Source organism: Oncorhynchus masou, chromosome 28 (assembly GCF_036934945.1).
Source record: "Oncorhynchus masou masou isolate Uvic2021 chromosome 28, UVic_Omas_1.1, whole genome shotgun sequence".
NCBI classification, from domain to species: domain Eukaryota; kingdom Metazoa; phylum Chordata; class Actinopteri; order Salmoniformes; family Salmonidae; genus Oncorhynchus; species Oncorhynchus masou.
The window spans coordinates 78,258,926-78,279,874 of NC_088239.1; the positions used below are offsets into that span (position 1 = coordinate 78,258,926).

The following is a 20,949-nucleotide window of genomic DNA, read 5'->3' on the forward strand; positions in this document are numbered from 1 at the left end:
CTTGAGGACAAGAGGATTCGCCAGACAGATACCGCCAAAAATACTGCAATAGGAAGAATATAATATGAGAAACAGAAAATAGAAGAGAGATGCATGATATGGAGTATGGAGAATAGATTAAGCAGGCTATAGTCTTGTACCGTTGATGTTTAGAGAGTTGGGCCAGTAATTGTAAAGTCTCTGGTTCAACTTCCGGAGCTGACAAGGTCTATTGTTGTCTCAGGGGAGTTGGGATATGCAAAAACACATTCCCATTACACACAACAGGACAAATACAAGCACCCACCAAATTCTTATTACCAGCGTTAAAACCTGTCCTGGGCCAAGTGGATCTTTTGTGTGGCAGAAGAGTGCATTAGCCAAGCAGAAGTCTATAGCCAATGGCTCAGGGAGCCACCGCATTAATGCAACTTTTCAGGTCTTAGGCAAGGTTATTACACAAGCGTGGTTACCCAACCTCCGTTACACTTCGCCCCCTCTGACCTCCTTGCAGAGATCCAGGTCAAGGCACTGTTGTGACTCAAAATTTGGCGCTGTCAATGGTGCAGGTAAAGTAGTCAGCAGAGCTAGATGTGGGCTGTATTTGGTTCTACAGTTTTTTAACCAGTGTTTCATAAAGTCTCATCTGTCAACCACACAGGAAGAGTTTTTTCTTTTTGGGATGCTGCTGGTTCTGTCAGTTTTCACACCTCTGTATAAGGCAAGAGAGAGACCATTAGATGAAAAAACATTTAGTTCAGAATGATACATGCACATTACCAGGCAAGTCCTTTTTTCTATATTTACAACTTCGGTCAGCTACACTGGCCTATGGAGTCCCTTGGGAAACAACTACCGAACCTTCCAATGATAGGATTTAAAAATAAATGATATGGGCTCCGGAAAGGACTGATCTCTATAATATATTCTGAGTTAGCCATTAGTTAAAAAGTATGGTCCACAGAACTATTGAATCTGAGCAACCCTTTAACTGGAACAGAATATGATGGGGACTGAGGGAGGGAATGGGTTGGGGTTATCTTTGTATGGATTTCTTTAATTGTTTTCGTAACCCCCCTCTGAAAAAATGACAAAATAGAAAGTTGGTTAAAACAATTACAAATTAGTTCAGATTACAGATAATTGCACCTTTCAAATTAAGTATATTAAAAGGTTTTGTTTAACAACATTATATTTAAAAAATATTACTTATTTTGAGGTTGGTGTTGCTGTGATGCACAAATGGCAGCCACATTTAATGGATTTGTACAAATATATTTTATTTGTCAGTAAACCTACACACACAAAAAAATCTGCTGGGGAAATAGTTATTAAGGGTTAAGTTTGCCAATGCGACACTTAATTACAAAACAAAGCCTCAAGCAGTAGCCAAAACATGACGAGCACAAAAATCCTGAGTAAAGTAAACAAGCTAATAACCAAAAGCAGTCTTTAAAATTCAACAAAACACTTAAATAATATTATTTACAATTCGATATTACAAAATAGCAATATAATCCACTTTGAGGAATAAGTTAACACTTTATACAATTCATTTTGGTCAGAAAATAGGACACTTTCAATCAGATATTGCTTATCAGCAATTGACGTGTTTGAGATTATATACAAAAAGAATAGTTACAACCACAACAACAAAAAAGTACAACAAACATGAAACTAATTAAATTAACTTAAAATAGTGAATTCAACATGAAATAAATTAACTAAAATCCTTTTGTTTCCAACTCCCCTTTGAGTTCCTTCTTTTTTGACTGATATTTGTTTCCTGATCCAGTTCAGTATTTAAACCCGGAAACACCAGCACTTCCTTATATTCAAAAGGTCCTTATTTGCTTTATAAACCTGTTCCATAAAAGTTGATAAAGAAGCAGCACTACTCTACATAGGGAGGAAATCTCCCTCTGTTATCAAGAGTTGCTGTGGACAATTCAGGATTAGCAGTGGAATAGGTCTGACCATTCAGGAGGAAAAATGGGTAATTTATAGGAAGGGGCTCACATATGGGAGGGAAATTATTTGTCGTGGTAGCGAGAGCTGGGAGGGAGTGCAGAGATTGTTGTGCTGTATTTCCTGCTGGTACAGATGGAGGAGAAGAAGGCAGACTAGACCAGGAAGACGGATTAGTTTGCTCTAAGAGGACAGGCTCCCCAATGGGGGGATGACCATTGTCCCCAACACCAATCCACAGAGGATGCATTGGCCTCAGATCACTTCCTGTGATGTTCTGGGGGTTATAGGGAACCCAGCTCACGGCCCACTGCTGCCTCCCATCTGATTTACTTCCCACCCCTCCCATTGAGGCAGGTAACTGGATCTGTGAGTTTGGCGCTGTCCCACTTTTACTAGTCCTTAGACAGGCCCTGATTTCAGGGTATGTTGGCACAGGTCGGGATAAGGAAGATGCAGGGATATTCCTCTCCATGGCTTGCGTATCATGTGACCCTTCACCCCAGTTTACTACCTGGCTCTTGACAAGGTTTTCTTGGTGTGTCCAAGCCTGGAAATGGGCTGCAGGGTTGCTTGGGGGTGTGGCCCAGTGGTATACATCTGGGTTATCCCTGTTAGGGCTTGAGTTGGAGAGGAAAAACAAGTTAGATGATAGATGTTTATATTTTCCCTCCTCCAAACCATTATTTAGCTATCTTTAATATGGTAGGAATTACAGATCAATTGCTACTGTGTTAATTCATGTTTTGCTTCTGATACACAAGGGAAATAACAGTGATCCCCTTCCTTGGCTTATTGACACAAACCTAAATGGTAATTTACTTACGAATTTGTGAGGTCTATTATCGGCAAAGACCCATGTTGAGGATATTTCTTCTGGAAAATAAACCATACAGCAATAAAAGCACAGTCTAATTGATCTCTTTTTACTAGTTCAAAAATCTCACCATGGGAAACATGTTACTAAAGGCAATTTCAATTATTTGATATCATACATGTGTAATTTCTACCCCCCAAAAAATGGGAATATATCAACAAACCTCAGCACAGCGAGTGTTCTCCATAGGCGGCCTCCCCCGACTCCGACCTCTGAATCTCTGTGCTGTGGTCCCAGTCTTTACCATGAGCTGGGTCCTCTTTGACACGCTTGTATGCAACAGTGAGACACCAGATTCAGTCACCCCATAGACAATTTGTGGATTTGCTTTCTTGTATTTTGCCTGCAGCTCATCTGACCCAGTCTGTTTCGTGTCCCTCCACACCAGTATCTTTGAAGCGTCATACAGGATGTGTTCCATGCCAAACCAAGACGTCTTGCTGTCCATCGTGTTGCTGCAAGCTTTCAAATAGTAGATTTTCTCCTGAAGAAATCGGAACACCATGGCAAGGTGCTCAGCCTTTCCAACATCGAATCCGTCTTCTAATTTGTCTGCAGGAGTCTCTGTGAAAGTCGTCACAAGCCTCTGGACCCTCTGTAAACCTTCCACACTGTCGCCAAAATTGACCATGCAAGACAGTGGTACAGAGAGGAAGAAACTCTCTATGTCTGAGGGATTTCGTAATGCAGCCTCAATCTCCAGCCTCTCTCTTTTGCTTTTGAGATACATGTAATAAGACATTTCTGGGGCCCTTTTCAGCTGTTCATTCAATGTAGAGACAGCTAAATGGTACCTCTGCAATGCAATTGGTCCTTCGTTGATGACACTTTGTTGGAAAGATGAATATAAAGAGGACTGCTGCTGTAATCCCACCTTCCCTTTAAAGAGTTCCCCATACAGAGTGGGATCGTACCACAGCAGACTCCTAAATGTAGATTGTCCACTCAAAAATCGCATCTTGTTATCTACAAATTGCCAGGCCTCCATCATTATCTGCAGTTCCAGGAAAGAATTCAATGCTTCGTACTTCAGTTCCATTGGTACAGGAGGACGGTCCAGATATCGCTCTAAAATCTGATCTCTTGAGACGATAGTTCTATTGACCTCAACATTCTGTTTTTCCTCAAAGTTTAAGATGAAGTACTGCATCATGATTTTGCATTCAGTTCGCAACGGGCAAAGTTCGGCCAAGGAAGTTACTTTGTCTCCATGCTTTAGTGCATTTGAGATATCAGCCACACTGAAGTTTCTATGAAAAGTCTTAGTGTTCACCCTTACAATGTGGCTTGTTGGCTTCTGGTTGGTGTTTTCTTTTGTTTTACAAAATTCTGAATTCTCTGGTTCTATTTCTGCTAGTGCTTTGAGCATGATCATGTTGTTTGCATCAATAGTGTAATTTGGCTGTCTTTGCTGTTCTCTTGAGGCATAATTTTCTGCAATTGTAATCCCATGGTTAATGTCAGGCACACTTGTGGAGATTTCTGCTTCAGTTGTTTTCTTATCCATAGGAGTTTGAGTGGACTTTTCAGGGACTTCCAACATGGAAGTACTATCAGGGCTAATGCAAGGAATTCTGTAATAATTAGTTTTATTCCCTCTTGTTTTCTCCTTGTGTTCCTGTTCTTTACTATGAATCAGGTCATTGTCTGTGTTGATAATCGGAGTGCATATCTTTATTGGGAAAGGAATTGCATTAGGTCTCAGATTGCGCAACTCCACCCTGTCAAGGACAACCAGATGAACTGGTTTCTCCTTATGGTCATTGACATTATTCTGGATAGTTTCACAAATCTGTGGCAAATTCGTCTCAGTTTCAAAGACTGTATCTGATGTTTTTGGCTCGGGTTTCCTAACTATGTACTCAAAATTTGTCAAGTAATCTCTTAATCTATTGATGAGTTTCACTTCCTTGGAGGGTGTGTCTTCTTGTTCCAGTCGGTTGCAGTAATGTGTTCTATCTGATGTGTCTGCTTTCTCTGTCTCCATTTGACCATACGTGTGCTGCAACACCCGAGCTATCTCTTCCTGTGGTTTGGGTGTGTTTGAATTTAACTCACTGCCACAAAGAATCTTGATGGCAGCATCTAAGGGAAACTCCATGTTCTCAGAAGCTGAAATGATCTCTTTAGCAGGCGCCATATCACTGTTGGCCTCTTCCACCTCTTTTATAGAGTGTGTATGAGCTTGTAATGCCTTTTCTTTCAGCAGATCCACCTCATGTTTTTTGAACTCAGTCATTCCCTCATTGTCTTGACTTATAGCCACGATATTGGTGCATTTCGGTGGAGGTAATTTGTTCTGAAGGGAAGTGCAATTGCTCTGGGTTTCCTGAGATGTTTCTGTGTCATGTGGCTTGCCGTCATTGCAAGTTCTGCTTTTAGATAGATCCTTTGCTTCCTCAATGTGTTGAATGTCTTCCACAAAGTTGCTCGCAGTGCTCCCAGAAGTAGATTTTGCAGCCTCTTCATTGACTATATCTATGGTCGACGAAGTTAAGGTTGTGTCAACAGCATCAGCTATCTGCTTTTCCTCGTTGATCTTTTCATTTCCATCTCTCATAGACATATTTGTTTCTAACTCTCTCATTGGTGTCTTCAGATGTTTCTTCTCGAAACGATTACCTCTCAGATGTTTATTATGATCTGACGTTGGGCTGAAAGTAATATACTTTGCAGGAGCATTGCACACATTCCTTTGACTGTACATTCTGTTGTGATTGAATGTCCCCCAACGTTTTTTTCTCCTAAAATCTATTATCATCTTCAGGATAGTGCTTTTTTTTGATGTTATGGGAACTCGCGTTGAGGTCTTTAAGTCATCTGACACAGACATTTTGTGAGCTGCAACCTTTGATTTAAATGTAAAACATGATCTGTGTTTGTTCTCTCTGGCAATTTTTGTGACCTTATTGGGGAAAAAGGTTTTGCGTTTCAAGTTTTTGTGGGAAACATTCAAACAGTCTTTTTTCCTCTGCATAAATGGTATCTGCATATGGCCTGTAATGGCTTTATGGGATGATCTTGATATTTCTGAGTATGGAATGTCAGTGGTGGATTTTCCAACGATCAATTTCTTCTTCACTCTTGAATGTTGATGATTTCTCATTATCCTCACTGCAGCATTTTCCTTCCCTTTGTATTTATCTGCCATCATTTTGATTAATTTGGCATTGCGGGCATGTGCTCTGTTGAAGGTGGTGTAGTAGGTGGATGTTTTCAGAACACCGTCAATGGGTGTGTTTTCACTGATAACGCTGTTGTTGCTAAACTTTTCATTTTCCTGTACAGTTGGTGAGGCTTGAGTTCCTTGAGGACATTCTGACACTGAAAATCTCTTGGACAGAGAGGGTGATTCCGTGACAGCGGACAATTCTCTATCAGCATTTATTGTGATGCGAAGGTTACATCCCTCTCCGATGTCTATTTGGTTTGGGTTGCAGGACGGAAGGAGTGATTTATTGGTGTCCATAGGACTGTCTTTGCATTTTGGTTTAAGGTAATGTTTACCAGAAATTGAGCATGATCCATGCTGATTAGGTGAAAGAAAGAGCTCACTGAGTTGCAGCCTGTTATACAGGAAACTGTAGACTGTATCTTTGGCTTTTGAATCATCAGCCTGACATTCTTCAGTATTATCAGCTATGTCACCACAGGTAGAAAATGTATTGGATTCATTTTGTTGATGTTGGCCAATTCCATTACATTCTCTGTCTTTCTGCAAAAGCCTTTCATGATTTTGCCTTGACATGACTCCAGGACAGAAGACCTTGACACTCATAACTTCCTCTGATGTTTCCGTACCACAAACCTCTTCACAAGCATCCATGATATCAGTATGGCTCTCATAAATGACTGGACACCTTGTTTCTGAGGGATTTTCGTTCGCCATTGTGTCATCCACTGAACTTACAGCATTTGTTTTGTTTTTCTCTGCTAAGATTGGTTCACACTTCACTTCTCTGCTCTGTCTGTTTCCCTCAGCGATTTCAGGTACAATGTTTAGATTTTCTTCATCTCTTATGGAATTTGGTTTGGAGCTTGCCTCTGTGTTCTGCTTGCTTGCATTAGAGTTTTCATTTAGAGCCTCCTGAGGTTTTTCCTCTGTTGCTGAGTTAAGATTGGACCTCACCTCTGTTTCCTGTCGGCTTTCAGAGGTTGCAGTTTGGTTGACAGTCTGGGGAAGGAATGGAATCGGTGAGTCATTTTTCATTGCCATTTCATCTTGTGGTTCCACAGTAACCTTGTGCACATCCTCTTCCGTTTCTGTGAGACATGTAGTAGTGGATTCTGGGCTGCAAAGGTTAATGTCTTCTGGTTCCATATTGCCTGTGTTCCTCTCAAATTGGAGGGCCACAATTTCCTCCACAGCCCCACAGACAATTGATGGATTATGGGCTGAAATTTCTGGGATAGGTTTTGAACTCTGATCACCATTTGTGGTGTACTGGGGCAGATTATGTTGTCTCACCTGCTGCTGCAAGTATGCGCCACTGTCCTCATGAGTCTTTTGAGGACTGTTGCACATCTCCACTGAGTCTGTGCTGGACAAGCATCTTTTTATACTTCCTGGTTTACATAGCCGCCCAGGGTCGACTGTGGTGACCTTGTCATTTTGATTGAGTAGACACCTGGACTTCTGAAAATAGGTTGCATAAAAATTGGTTCTCTCTAATAATGTATTTTTCTCATCAAATGACAGATGTTGTAGAGAACCAATTTTTGCCTTCCTCTCCTCTTTGGTCAGATGAAAATATGGAGAATACTTCTGGAACTTCATTTTAAGCATTCTAGACGATGGCTGATTCTCAGTTGTAGGTATCACAGAGGATGGAGCTGAAATATTAGCAGTAGTAGCAGTAGAACAACCTATTGGTGTATCAGGCTGGCCTGGTTTTGGATCATTATTTTTTCCAGTTTCCCTGAGATTTTTCTCCTGTTTTGGTACATTTTGGAGATTCTTATGCTCTCGCTTTACGGTCAATATGCAGACAGAAGTACTTGTTTGTTGACCACTCTCTGACTCCATTGAAATCGATCTCTGCATGTTGTTAGTTTCTCGTGCCGACAATCTGGGATCCTTAATCACACGTGAAGAATAAACTATAGTCGAGATTGATTCCAATGCACCTGTTGCAGATGTAGACTGTCGCCATAAGTTGTCCTGGTTCTTGGACAGGGTGTTTGAAACTGGTTGACAAGACTGAACTTGGTTACCTAAGTGGGGTTTATTATGGTCAAATTGAGCTGTTCCAGCATGGCTTGGGATCTGTAAATGTATAGGATCAGTAACCAGTCCATTGTCTTCCAAGAAGGTAATTGAACCAGTGAATGGTGGTGGTAAAGGAGGAGCCCAGGAACTAAAGGGTGGTGGGGGCTGGTCGCAGGGACTAAAGGGTGATGGAGACGGTGTGAGTTGGACACAGGAACTAAAAGGTGGTAGAAGTTGGGCACAGGAACTAAAGAGTGATGGGGGCTGGACACAGGAACTAAAAGGTGATGGTGGCTGGACACAGGAACTAAAGGGTGATGGGGGCTGGACACAGGAACTAAAGGGTGATGGGGGCTGGACACAGGAACTAAAGGGTGATGGGGGCTGGACACAGGAACTAAAGGGTGATGGTGGCTGGACACAGGAACTAAAGGGTGATGGTGGCTGGACACAGGAACTAAAGGGTGATGGGGGCTGGACACAGGAACTAAAGGGTGATGGGGGCTGGACACAGGAACTAAAAGGTGTTGGAGGTTGGTCGCAGGGACTAATGGGCGCTGGGGACTGGTCGCAGGGACTAAAGGGTGGTGGGGGCTGGTCGCAGGGACTCAAGGGCGGTGGAGGTGGTGGGGGCTGGTCGCAGGGACTAATGTGTAGTGGAGGCGGTGGGGGTTGGTCACTTCCGTTGTGATACAATTGGTTTGCAATTGATGTAATGTTTTGGAAGTTCTGTTGATCACCTCTTTGGAATGGGGGGTTTGTTCCAAATCCCTGACATCTGTATCCAGGCAATGGACTTTCAGTTGTCCCAAAATGTTTGAATGTCACGGTCGCATTCTGACCTCTACCCACTCTTTGAGCCACGGTGCAGGTCTCCAAACATGCCGCTGAATCTGGGAAATATGAAACAAAGCAATTATTAATACTACATAGGCTATAGTTTGCATATATTAAATATAAAACATGGATCATCAGCTGATGATGAATATGCTGGAATAAATCTAGTCATTTAAACACAACCTGGTTATTGTTATTCCATACCCTTTGTTTTTGGCCCCAGTTTTACAGATGGAACTAGAGTGCTAGTCGGAGAAGAATTTACAGAAGGAACCAATGAAACCATAGCATATGGCAAACATTGCCTTGGTCTCTGTTTTAGCTCCTGGTTTTCGTTATAGTCAAACAGGAACACCTGTAAACAGAGAATGTGTCAAGTCATGGTCATATGGTCACATATCAAGTCATTCCTCAGAGCAGCTCTCTCTAAAGGAGTGAACTTTCAAATATATTTATATATTGTATATACACACACAGAGTGTACATAACATTAGGAACACCTGCTCTTTCCATGACATAGACCAACCAGGTGAAAGTTATGATTTATTATTGATTTCACCTGTTAAATCCACTTAAATTAGTGTAGTTGAAGGGGAGGAGACAGGTTAAAGAAGGAGATAGTTGATAGTTGTGTGCCTTTCAGAGGGTGAATGGCCAAGACAAAAAATTTAAGTTCCTTTGAACAGGGTATGGTAGTAGGTGCCTTGCGCACTGGTTTGAGTGTCAAGAACTGCAACGCTGCTGGGTTTTTAATGCTCAACAGTTTCTTGTGTATCAAGAATGATCCACCACCCAAAGGACATCCAGCCAACTTCACACAACTGTGGGAAGCATTGGAGTCAACATGGGCCAGCATCCCTGCTGAATGCTTTTTCGACAGGGGGTGAAACTCAATATTAAGAAGATATTCCTAAAGATTTGTACACTAACTCACACATACATACATACATACATACATACATACATACATACATACATACATACATACATACATACATACATACATACATACATACATACATACATACATACATACATACATACATATATACATACATACATATATATACATACATATATATATATATTGGCCACTCCTACTCCTTCAATGGTTTTTCTTTATTTTTACTATTATCTACATTGTAGAATAATAGTGAAGACAACAGAACTATGGAATAACACATATAGAATCATGTAGTAACCAAAAAAGTGTAAAACAAATCAAACTATATTTTATATTTGAGATTCTTCAAAGAAACCACCCTTTGCTTTGATGACAGTTTTGCAAACTCTTGGCATTCTCTCAACCAGCTTCATGAGGTAGTCACCTGGAATGTATTTCAATTAACAGGTGTGCCTTGTTAAAAGTTCATCTGTGGAATTTCTTTCCTACTTAATGCGTTTGAGCCAATCAGTTGTGTTGTGACAAGGTACGGATGGTATACAGAAGATAGCTCTATTTGGTAAAAGACCAAGTCCATATTATGTCAAGAACAGCTCAAATAAGCAAAGAGAAACAACAGTCCATCATTACTTTAAGACATGAAGGTCAGTCAATATGGAACATTTCAAAAACTGAACGTTTCTTCAAGTACTGTCGCAAAAACCATCAAGCGCTATGATGGAACTCGCTCTCATGAGGACCACCACAGGAAAGGAAAACCCGTAGTTACCTCTACTGCACAGGATAAGTTCATTAGAGTTACCAGCCTCAGAAATTGCAGCCCAAATAAATGCTTCGCAGATTTCAAATAACAGACACGTCGCAACATCAACTTTTCAGAGGAGACTGTGTGAATCAGACCTTCATGGTCGAATTGCTGCAAAGAAACCACTACTAAAGATTCAGTCTTCCCAGCCTGGTGCAGAGCTACAATTTTGTTTCTGGTGTCCTTTGACAGCTCTTTGGTCTTGGCCATAGTGGAGTTTTGAGTGTGACTGTTTGAGGTTGTGGACAGGTGCCATTAATACAGGTAACAAGTGGAGGACAGAGGAGCCTATTAAAGAAGAAGTTACAGGTCTGTGAGAGCCAGAAATCTTGCTTGTTTGTAGGTGACCAAATACTTATTTTCCACCATAATTGGCAAATAAATTCATTAAAAATCCTACAATGTGATTTTCTAGATTTTTTTTTCTCATTTTGTCTGTCATAGTTGAAGTGTACCTATGATGAAAATTACAGGCCTCTCTCATCTTTTTAAGTGGGAGAACTTGCACAATTGGTGGCTGACTAAATACTTTTTTGCCCCACTGTATGTGTGTATTGACACTGCATGACCAAAAGTATGTGGACACCTGCTCCATCGAACATCTCATTCCAAAATCATGGGCATTAATATGGAGTTGGTCCTCCCTTTGCTCTATAGCAGCCTCCACTCTTCTGGGAAGGCTTTCCACTAGATGTTGGAACATTGCTGCAGGGACTTGCTTCCATTCAGCCACAAGAGTATTAGTGAGGTCAGGCACTGGTGTTGGTTGATTAGGCCTGGCTCACAGTCAGCGTTCCAATTCCTCCCAAAGGTGTTCGATGGGGTTGAGGTCAGGGCTCTGTGAAGGCCAGTCAAGTTCTTCCACATCCATCTCGACAAACCATTTCTGTATGGACCTCGCTTTCTGCACGGGGGCTGGTCATGCTGAAACAGGAAAGGGCCTTCTCCAAAAGCACACAATCATCTAGAATGTCATTGTATGCTGTAGCGTTAAGATTTCCCTTCACTGGAACTAAGGGGCCGAGCCTGAACCATGAAAAACCGCCCCAGACCATTATTCATCCACCAAACTTTACAGTTGGCACTATGCATTCGGGCAAGTAGCGTTCTCCTGGCATCCGCCAAACCCATATTCGTCCGTCGGACTGCCGGATGGTGAAGGGTGATTCATCACTCCAAAGAATGCGTTTCCACTGCTCCAGAGTCTAATGGCGGCAAGCTTTACCCCACTCTGGCTGATGCTTGGCATTGCGCATGGCTTGTGTGCGGCTGCTCGGCCATGGAACCCCATTTCAGGAAGCGCCTGACGAACAGTGCTGACGTTGCTTCCAGAGGTAGTTTGGAACTCGGTATTCAGGGTTGCAATCGAGAACAGACAATTTTTATGCGCTTCACACATCAGCACTTAGCGGTCCCGTTCTGTGAGCTTGTGTGGTCTACCACTTCGCGGCTGAGGCTGTTCTACTGCCAATGTTTGTCTATGGAGATTGCTTGGCTGTGTATGCGATTTTATACAACTGTCAGCAATGGGTGTCGCTGAAATAGCCAAATCCACTAATTTGAAGGTGTGTCCACATACTTCTGAATGTATAGTGTATATTATATAAAAGATAGATAATGACAGTGGGGAAAGATAGACAGAGGTTGTGTCAAAGAGCAGAAAGTGGGATTTGAACTAATGCAGACACCGTAGATATGTGTGCTGGAGGCTGCGGCATTACCACTAGACCAGCCAGGCCACTAAACTTACTGACGAGCTCAAAACTTGCTGAGACAAGCTGTCCCTCGGGACAGCGGGGTCTTTGGACACGTGACAATCGTAATTCACCGTTGGATCATGTGTGCTGTTCCTTCCATAACATGGAGGTACTTTTTTCACCTTGCCAAAGAGAACCTATGGGAAGAAAAGCAAAAACATATGTTTTACTTGCTTAATGAATAGAAATAATAACAATTATCATATTGACGACTATTACCATCTAACCTTGAAAATGATGAGGATTTTTCCAGCAGGGGTGTTGCCGCTGATATTTTTCAGGGCCACATCAGCGTGCCTGTGCAAATAGACTCCATATGACGGGTTTCCCAGAGAGTGTTGATCTGTGTTCTCAACCTTCAGTCCATGTTGATACATTTGCTTAGCTTTTTGGTCAGAGGTGACTAAAAAACAGAACCTCTCCTCCATTTCTCTGACGTGTCTATCCTTTAAACGCATTTCAGATCTGAGATAATAAGAACATGAAAGCAAATGACTGGTCGACAGGGTTAGATGTATCACACACTGTTCTGAGATTAAATATAACACCAACTCTACATATATTAGTGATTCCCTCATTAGGCAATTTAGAGATCCCGCAAAGTAGGCATAAAAAGATAATTGGTAAAACTAGGAAATTATGAATGTGCAATTTCCACACACAGGCATACTTCAACTTCAAAGAGAACACTCGATGGGGGATAACAACACCCTCCACTTGATAGAGGATAACAACACCCTCTTTACCTGATTGGGGATAACAACACCCTCTTTACTCGATAGGGGATAACAACACCCTCTTTACTCGATAGGGGATAACAACACCCTCTTTACTCGATAGGGGATAACAACACCCTCTTTACTCGATAGGGGATAACAACACCCCCTACTTGATAGGGGATAACAACACCCTCTTTACCTGATAGGGGATAACAACACCCACTTTACCTGATAGGGGATAACAACACCCTCTTTACCTGATAGGGGATAACAACACCCTCTTTACCTGATAGGGGATAACAACACCCTCTTTACCGGATAGGGGATAACAACACCCTCTTTACCTGATAGGGGATAACAACACCCTCTTTACCTGATTGGGGATAACAACACTCTCTTTACCTGATTGGGGATAACAACACCCTCTTTACCTGATAGGGGATAACAACACCCTCTTTACTCGATAGGGGATAACAACACCCTCTTTACTCGATAGGGGATAACAACACCCCCTACTTGATAGGGGATAACAACACCCTCTTTACCTGATAGGGGATAACAACACCCTCTTTACCTGATAGGGGATAACAACACCCTCTTTACCTGATAGGGATAGCAACACCCTCTTTACTCGATAGGGGATAACAACACCCTCTACTTGATAGGGGATAACAACACCCTCTTTACCTGATTGGGGATAACAACACCCTCTTTACACCCTCTTTACCTGAAGCAATATAACAGGTTATTAGATAGTTAGATGTTGCTGGAAACCATATGTTTGATACCATTCCATTGATTCCATTCCAGCCATTATTATGAGCCTTCCTCTCCTCAGCAGCTTCCACTGATGTACATATTCATATCATGTTTCAGTACAGAGTTGTATATGCATATAGCACATGCATGCAGTTCTTGTGAAGATATGCACTAACGCCATTGAACAACATGTTGATTGTCACCTTTTTTCAAAGAACTCTCGCAGTAGCTCCTCGTTGTGTATTAGCGTGACATCATCCCACTGCCAGCTGAAGGATATCTCCTTGCCCATGTCCAATCGGGACTCATTCAGAGTTGTCTGTATCAGACTATAGTCCCTGCTCTCTTTGAGGCAGACATCCAAAAGAGCTGGTCAAAAAGAGATGCACACGGACAGGATACAATGTCATTCAACCATCCAACATAAATACATGGCAAAACACTCTGAACTTTAATTCACAAATCAATAGTTTTAGCATTATTGTTGATAACAAATTGAATTTATATATCACACTTTTTCAAGTGCTAAAAGCATTGTAGAGCGTGGCACTGACTTTGTGAGCTATCAGATTATATTATTCAGATTATATTGACATGGGTTCTGATTGTGATTATATGTTTCTCATACCTTTTCCATCTCCCCTCTTCCTCCTGGGAATGGTGAAATTCCTCAGGGGCGGAGCTCCTATTGCCTGGGAAGAGCTCACGGTCGGAGCTCCTATTGCCTGGGAAGAGCTCACGGTCGGAGCTCCTATTGCCTGGGAAGAGCTCACGGTCGGAGCTCCTATTGCCTGGGAAGAGCTCACGGTCGGAGCTCCTTTTGCCTGGGAAGAGCTCACGGTCGGAGCTCCTATTGCCTGGGAAGAGCTTCGGGATGGAAGTGCCATCTCTCTCTTGCTACCGAGTGTCTCCATGGTGCTGGCCTAACCCAGAACATCACCCTGTTAAAAGTCCACACATCAGATCACAGCCAAGAGGACCGGACAACTTCTTCTTACTACAAAAACTGTTAAACACCATTTTGTATTTTCTCAATCTGGAATGCTGTCATGGCATGTTTTTGTATGAGGCACACTTCCCCATTTCTGAGTAACATGATAACTTGATTGTGCAAGCATTCAAAAAACTGCCAATTAGTATGTTGTTAAGTCAACCTTCTTCTCCATTTCCAAACAAAAATTGGTGCCAATGCTCAGGTATACTTACGGTTTGCATATCCAATCGTGTTCAATGGTGGTATTTACCCTCATTCATCGAGATATAGTATACTGTATTGATTTACAAAGTACTGGATTCACAGCAGAATACCAAGGTGCCCAAAATGGCAACCTTATCTCTCAGATTGTTCGATGATCTAGCTTAGCTCACGGAAATCATTTGTTTTTCTTCCTTGTCGAGGGCAAAGTTACTGGCACATGCTTGAGCGGATCAGAATCTGAATGTAAATATGTGTAGTTCTAATATCTCACCCGGTCTCAATAATGTCTACCCATTCCTGGAACATGTATGGTGTATCCAAAGTCACTGTGTTGTCTCAGTTGACCTTTAACCTTCCCTTCTGATAAGTCTCTCAGCCCCCATTTGCTTGTTTTAACATCATGTGACCCACGTGACCATATACAGACAAGTATTTGGAGCAAAACAGATTCAACTTGACAGATTCAACTTGAGGCCAAAGGTTGTACAACACTGTCTATAACTGTGGAAATAAGCTAAATTGGTTAATGCAGACAGATCGTAAACTACACTTACAGAAAAACCACATGACTTCACAAGTGGAAAATCACATGCTTTCACATGAAATTTCACACTTGAAGTCATGTGAAAACATGTGTTTTTGGAAAACTTTATATGATTTCACATGTTGCTTTACATGTTATCACATTACCTTCACATAAGATCCCACGAAAACATGTTTTTGGAACACTTCACGTTCACATGTGAAATTCATGTGGTTTTTCCGTAAAGTCAAATCAAAGGTTTGCTTCCATGTATTGAGCAACAAATCTGCTATCACCAAAATCTGCTCCAAAACCAAAATATCTCTGGAAATGGAACAGTGATATCGACCTGCGTGTGAGCCTCTGATGCAAGGAACCACTCAAAAACAGAAATCACACAAAAAAAGTGTTACCTTTTAATTAGATATTATAAACAAAGTAAACAATTCTTCAAAAAATATGAAGAAGTAGGTAATCCAGTCAAAACAGACATCCAACGCTAAAATGAAGAAGTAAGTAGTCTTTTTTTTAACTGGAAATGTCGAAAGTGAGCTCAGCCTCACAGGACTGGTTCCATGTGTGTGAAACAAGTACTGCACAGACTGTTCTTTGACAATCAGACGGCAAACAAGTTTGATGGCAAACAAGTTTAGCAGGTTTTTAAAAAATTTTTTAAACTTGTTCTCCCTGAATACTTTTCGACCATGAACTTTGAGGCATGCATTCCAACAGCTTCATCTATGAGGCTGGTTGAAACGGGCATGAAACTGTTTCACCCAGACTACCTGCACTATCTTTATTGAGCCCTTTTTGCACCAACTCTTTTGATTCATCACATACACTGCTTTTACGGTTTATCTGCTGTTACTATCATCTACTGCTGCTACTATTATCTATGCCGTTGCCTAGTCACCTATTATGTTTATATCTACCTCAATTACCTCATACACCTGCACATCAACTCGGTACTGGTACCCCGTGTATATAGCCAAGTTATCGTTACTCATTGTGTATTTATTATTCTTTTTCTATTATTTTCTCTTCATTTTTGGGAAGGGCCGTAAGCATTTCACTGTTAGTCGACATCGATTGTACTTGTGACATGCTACGTAAACAACTTGATTTGAAATTACTTGGAAGGAAAAGGCACGACTCTGGCTTCACAATTAAAGACCTGATGTTTTATTTTCTAATTCGTGTTTTAAACATTTGTTTTATGTTACATTTTGTTACATTTTAAATAAAACATCACGTTTTGACTGAGCGTTGTGCCTTTTCCTTCCAAATGCTCTAATTTTTGGTTGCACCTTGTCACATGTTGGTTAATTAAGCACCTCTCCATAAATCATAAATCACCCCATCTCAAGACAAACTGTAGACCTGTACTTATACTGACTGCAGTGTGCATCAGTAAAACCTTGATGTTTTTCTTAGACCATCATACATCATGTTTAATCTTTTAATGAAGATACACGAAAGATGAAAAAAAGCTAAACAAAATCAGCAGGAAATGACTGAAGCAGTGAAGACATGCTGTTCTCTTACCATACTCAGAATTGTGGATAAAAATCTTCAAGCTTGTCTCAGATGCATTTGTCACTCAAATGTGAGTGTCATACAATTTGTACTTGCAATTTAAGGGGACACTCTGCAAAGGGTTACTGCAGGAGGAAATGGCTTGACCTCAAAGTCACATGCTCAGTTGCAAAGGCTCAGGAAGTCCCCGCCACTGCTACAGCTCACACCTCCTATAGCTGCATATATAGGTTCTTACCACAAAGACTCATATATTCTACTGAAAGACAACAAAATGAAGACATAATTTTCCAATCCTGTTCATATACAGCTGACAGATTTGGTTTTGACTGAATACACAATCAACTGCCCTTTTATTGTTGTTATATAGCTGTTCATCGTTTTAGAATAGTTCCCCTATATTGAACAACATGTTGAATCATGGAAAATGTACTGATCTGAAGGATAAGCACTGCAGCACACTGACCTACACACATACACTAACATCATGGGTGGTATGCTAATTACAACAGCTATAATAGTCAACTACAGACAGTGTTGGCAAACTGCATGTAATTCAGCTAGTAATTTAACTACATTGTACAGTAGCTTGGTGTTAGTTGAACTCAATTCAAATGTTGGTAGTTTTTTCAGTAGTTCATTATTTTGTAGCCATGTAGCGGTGTAGCTGACTACTGGAACTACACACGACTGTTTTACCATGTAGCGGTGTAGCTAACTACAGGAACTACACTCTACTTTTATAGCTAAAATAAAATAATGGATGAAATAGGCAAGAATTTTCTTTATTTTTCAGCATCAGGCCTAATTCTCCCTTGAAAAATAGGTTTTGGGTTTAAGCTAAATTGCACATTCTGCTAACATCTGATTCCAGAGTGATCTGTTCTTGAAATTTGTAGTCGATAACACATCAGGTTTAGATATGATAATTTTCACAAAGTAGTTGGGAGGTATTGAACTACTTTTTCAAAGTAAGTTTAGTTAAATAAACTCTAGCTTTAGTGTAGCTTAACGTCTTCCAGTGTGAAGTAATTGGTTGCTTACTCTTTTTTCAGAGTAGCTTACTCAACACTGACTAGAGATGGGCGTATGTGATATAATTATGGGCGTACAGTGATAAAAAGCACCAAAACTGAGGCCTCTCTTTATAGTGTGACCTTTTGTGTATTTACATGGTGGTTACAGGGCCTACAGAAATGATTCACACCGCTTGACTTTGTCCACATTATGTTGTGTTACAGACTGAATTTGAAATGGATTCAATTGAGATTTTGTGTCACTGGCCTCCACACAATATCCCCATAATGTCAAATTGGAATAATATTTTTAGAAATTGGTAAAGCTCAAATGTCTTGAGTCAATAAGTATTCAACCCCTTTGTTACGGCAATCCTAAATAAATAAGTGTAAAAATGTGCTTTACAAGTCACATAATAAGTTTCATGGACTCACTCTGTGTGCATTAATAGTGTTTAAATGGTTTATAATGGCTACTTCATCTCTCTACCCCTTTGCACCCTACACTTTATCTGTATGGCCCCTCAGTCGAGCAGTACATTTCAAACACAGATTCAACCACAAAGACCTTGGAGGTTTTCAAATGCCTCACGTTGAAGGGCACCTATTGTTTTAAAAGTCTTTATTTTATTTTATTTTTTCTTTATTTAACCAGGCAAGTCAGTTAAGAACAAATTCTTATTTTCAATGACGGCCTAGGAACAGTCGGTTAACTGCCTGTTCAGGGGCAGAACGACAGATTTTGTACCTTGTCAGCTCGGGGATTTGAACTTGCAACCTTTCGGTTGCTAGTCCAAAGCTCTAACCACTAGGCTACACTGCTGTATTTTTTAAGCACATATTGAATATCCCTTTGAGCCTGGTGAAGTTATTAATTACACTTATGATAGTGTATCAATACACCCAGTCACTACAAAGATACAGGTGTCCTTTATAACTCAGTTGCCGGAGAGGAAGGAAACCTCTCAGGGATTTCACCATGAGGCCAGTGGTAACTATGAAACAGTTACAGAGTTTACAATACTAACCTAAATGACAGAGTGAAAAGAATAAAAATATTCCAAAACATACATCCTGTTTTCAATAAGGCACGAAAGTAAAACTGCAAAAAATGTGACAAAGAAATGAACTTTATGTCCTAAATACAAAGCGTTATGTTAGGGACAAATCCAACACATCATTGAGTACCATTCTTGATATTTTCTAGCGTGGTGGTGGCTGCATCATGTTATGGGTATGCTTGTCATCTGCAAGGACTAGGGAGTTTTTGGGGGAATGAAAACAAACAGAATAGAGATAAGCACAGGCAAAATCCTAGAAGAAAACTTGGTTCAGTCTGCTTTCCAACAAATACTGGAAGACAAATTCACCTTTCAGCAGGACAATAACCTAAAACACAAGGCCAAATATACACTGGAGTTGCTTACCAAGATGACATTGAATGTTCCTGTATGACTCAGTTACAGTTTTGACTATGGCTATGGCATGACTTGAAAATGGCTGTCCAGCAAATCGACAACCAACTTGACAGAGCTTGAAGAATTGTTTTAAGAATAATGTGCAAATATTATATAATGCAAAGCTTTTAGAGACTTACTCAGAAAAACTCACAGCTGTAATCGCTGACAAATGTGATTCTAACTTGTATATATATATATTTTTTTAACTTTATTTTACTAGGCAAGTCAGTTAAGAACAAATTCTTATTTTCAATGATGGCCTGGGAACAGTGGGTTAACTGCCTGTTCAGGGTCAGAACGACAGATTTGTACCTTGTCAGCTCGGGGATTTGAACTTGCAACCTCTCGATTACTAGTCCAACACTCCAACACTCTAACCACTAGGCTACCCTGCCGCCCCAGTATTGACTCAAGGTTGTGTATTCTTATGTAAATAAGATATTTATTTTTCAATAAATTAGCAAAAATGTCTCAAATCATATTTTGGATATATTGTGTGTAGATGGGTGAGAGAAAACAGATTTAATCCATTTTGAATTTAGCCAATAACACAACAAAATAAGTCAAGGTTTTTGAATACTTTCTGAAGGCAGGTACATGTAATTAGTGTGGATAGGTACACATTAATGTTGGTACTAGGTAGACCTATGGATTACCATGTAAATGGGTGGTTGACATAATGGCAAACACAATATAACTTAATTTAAAATTGTTACAATGACATTACTAAAAGCTTTGTTTTTTTTAAATCTTGGAAGAGCTCATGAGCAAATTCATCCAGTGTTTGTGTTTTTTTCTCTCACAATTCTGAGCCAAATGTGCTAATTGTCCAATGTTGTGTCTGTCCCATGGAAGATCGTGGAACATTGAAATTAAATTAACATAAATTAATAAAAACATGAATACAATTCCCTTCACCTACTCTTGTACTTATGACACAGAAGTCTCTTTCAAGAAACAATAGTTCCCAAGTCCATTTGTGATATTTCAAAAATTAAACTTTGTCCTCAAAACCAATGTCCAAATGGTGTGACACAATTCTGTGATCAAACAACGAGCCAGCATTTGAGCACCATTGGACAGGGAAGGGTTCTCTTGCAACGAGGAAGTACAGAAGACATTGCTGGAGCACATAGTTGGAACAGATTGGCAGCTTTGTTGTATGTTGTCTATTGTCCACGAGGTGAGGCCAATAAATAAACATTTAAAAAGGTGTTGTCTTGAACAAAATGTTAAGGCAGGTAACATGAGGCAGGTAACATCGTCATAGAAAGCAATGTTTAATTGTGTATTATCTAGATTTTTATCTGTGAATCTAATTCAAAGTGTAATGGGGAAACACTTGGTTATGGTCATTAGATGAGGAAATTGTGTTTTTCAATTTAAATTCTAGAATATAATT

At 40.5% G+C, this 20,949-nt stretch overlaps 1 protein-coding gene across 5 annotated transcripts in view; it reads right to left on the minus strand.

Annotated features, from left to right (window-relative positions):
* Positions 1 to 1,233: 1,233 nt before the first annotated feature.
* purg (purine-rich element binding protein G) overlaps positions 1,234 to 20,949 on the minus strand; it is a 43,032-nt gene continuing 23,316 nt past the window's right edge. Inside the window, exons 1-9 of one of the 5 annotated variants that reach the window (XM_064943456.1) lie at positions 17,081 to 17,180; positions 14,443 to 14,755; positions 14,018 to 14,183; positions 12,564 to 12,801; positions 12,330 to 12,473; positions 9,075 to 9,225; positions 2,988 to 8,926; positions 2,774 to 2,823; positions 1,234 to 2,567 (exon numbers count right to left, since the gene is read on the minus strand). In XM_064943456.1, the coding sequence (XP_064799528.1) occupies positions 1,874 to 2,567; positions 2,774 to 2,823; positions 2,988 to 8,926; positions 9,075 to 9,225; positions 12,330 to 12,473; positions 12,564 to 12,801; positions 14,018 to 14,183; positions 14,443 to 14,728 (7,668 nt within the window). In that variant the 5' untranslated portion in view covers positions 14,729 to 14,755; positions 17,081 to 17,180 and the 3' untranslated portion in view covers positions 1,234 to 1,873. Of the gene's footprint in view, positions 2,568 to 2,773; positions 2,824 to 2,987; positions 8,927 to 9,074; positions 9,226 to 12,329; positions 12,474 to 12,563; positions 12,802 to 14,017; positions 14,184 to 14,442; positions 14,756 to 15,020; positions 15,272 to 15,948; positions 16,120 to 17,080; positions 17,181 to 20,949 lie in introns of those variants that run through there. The other 4 variants (XM_064943459.1, XM_064943457.1, XM_064943458.1 and 1 more) reach the window with 4 other exon arrangements.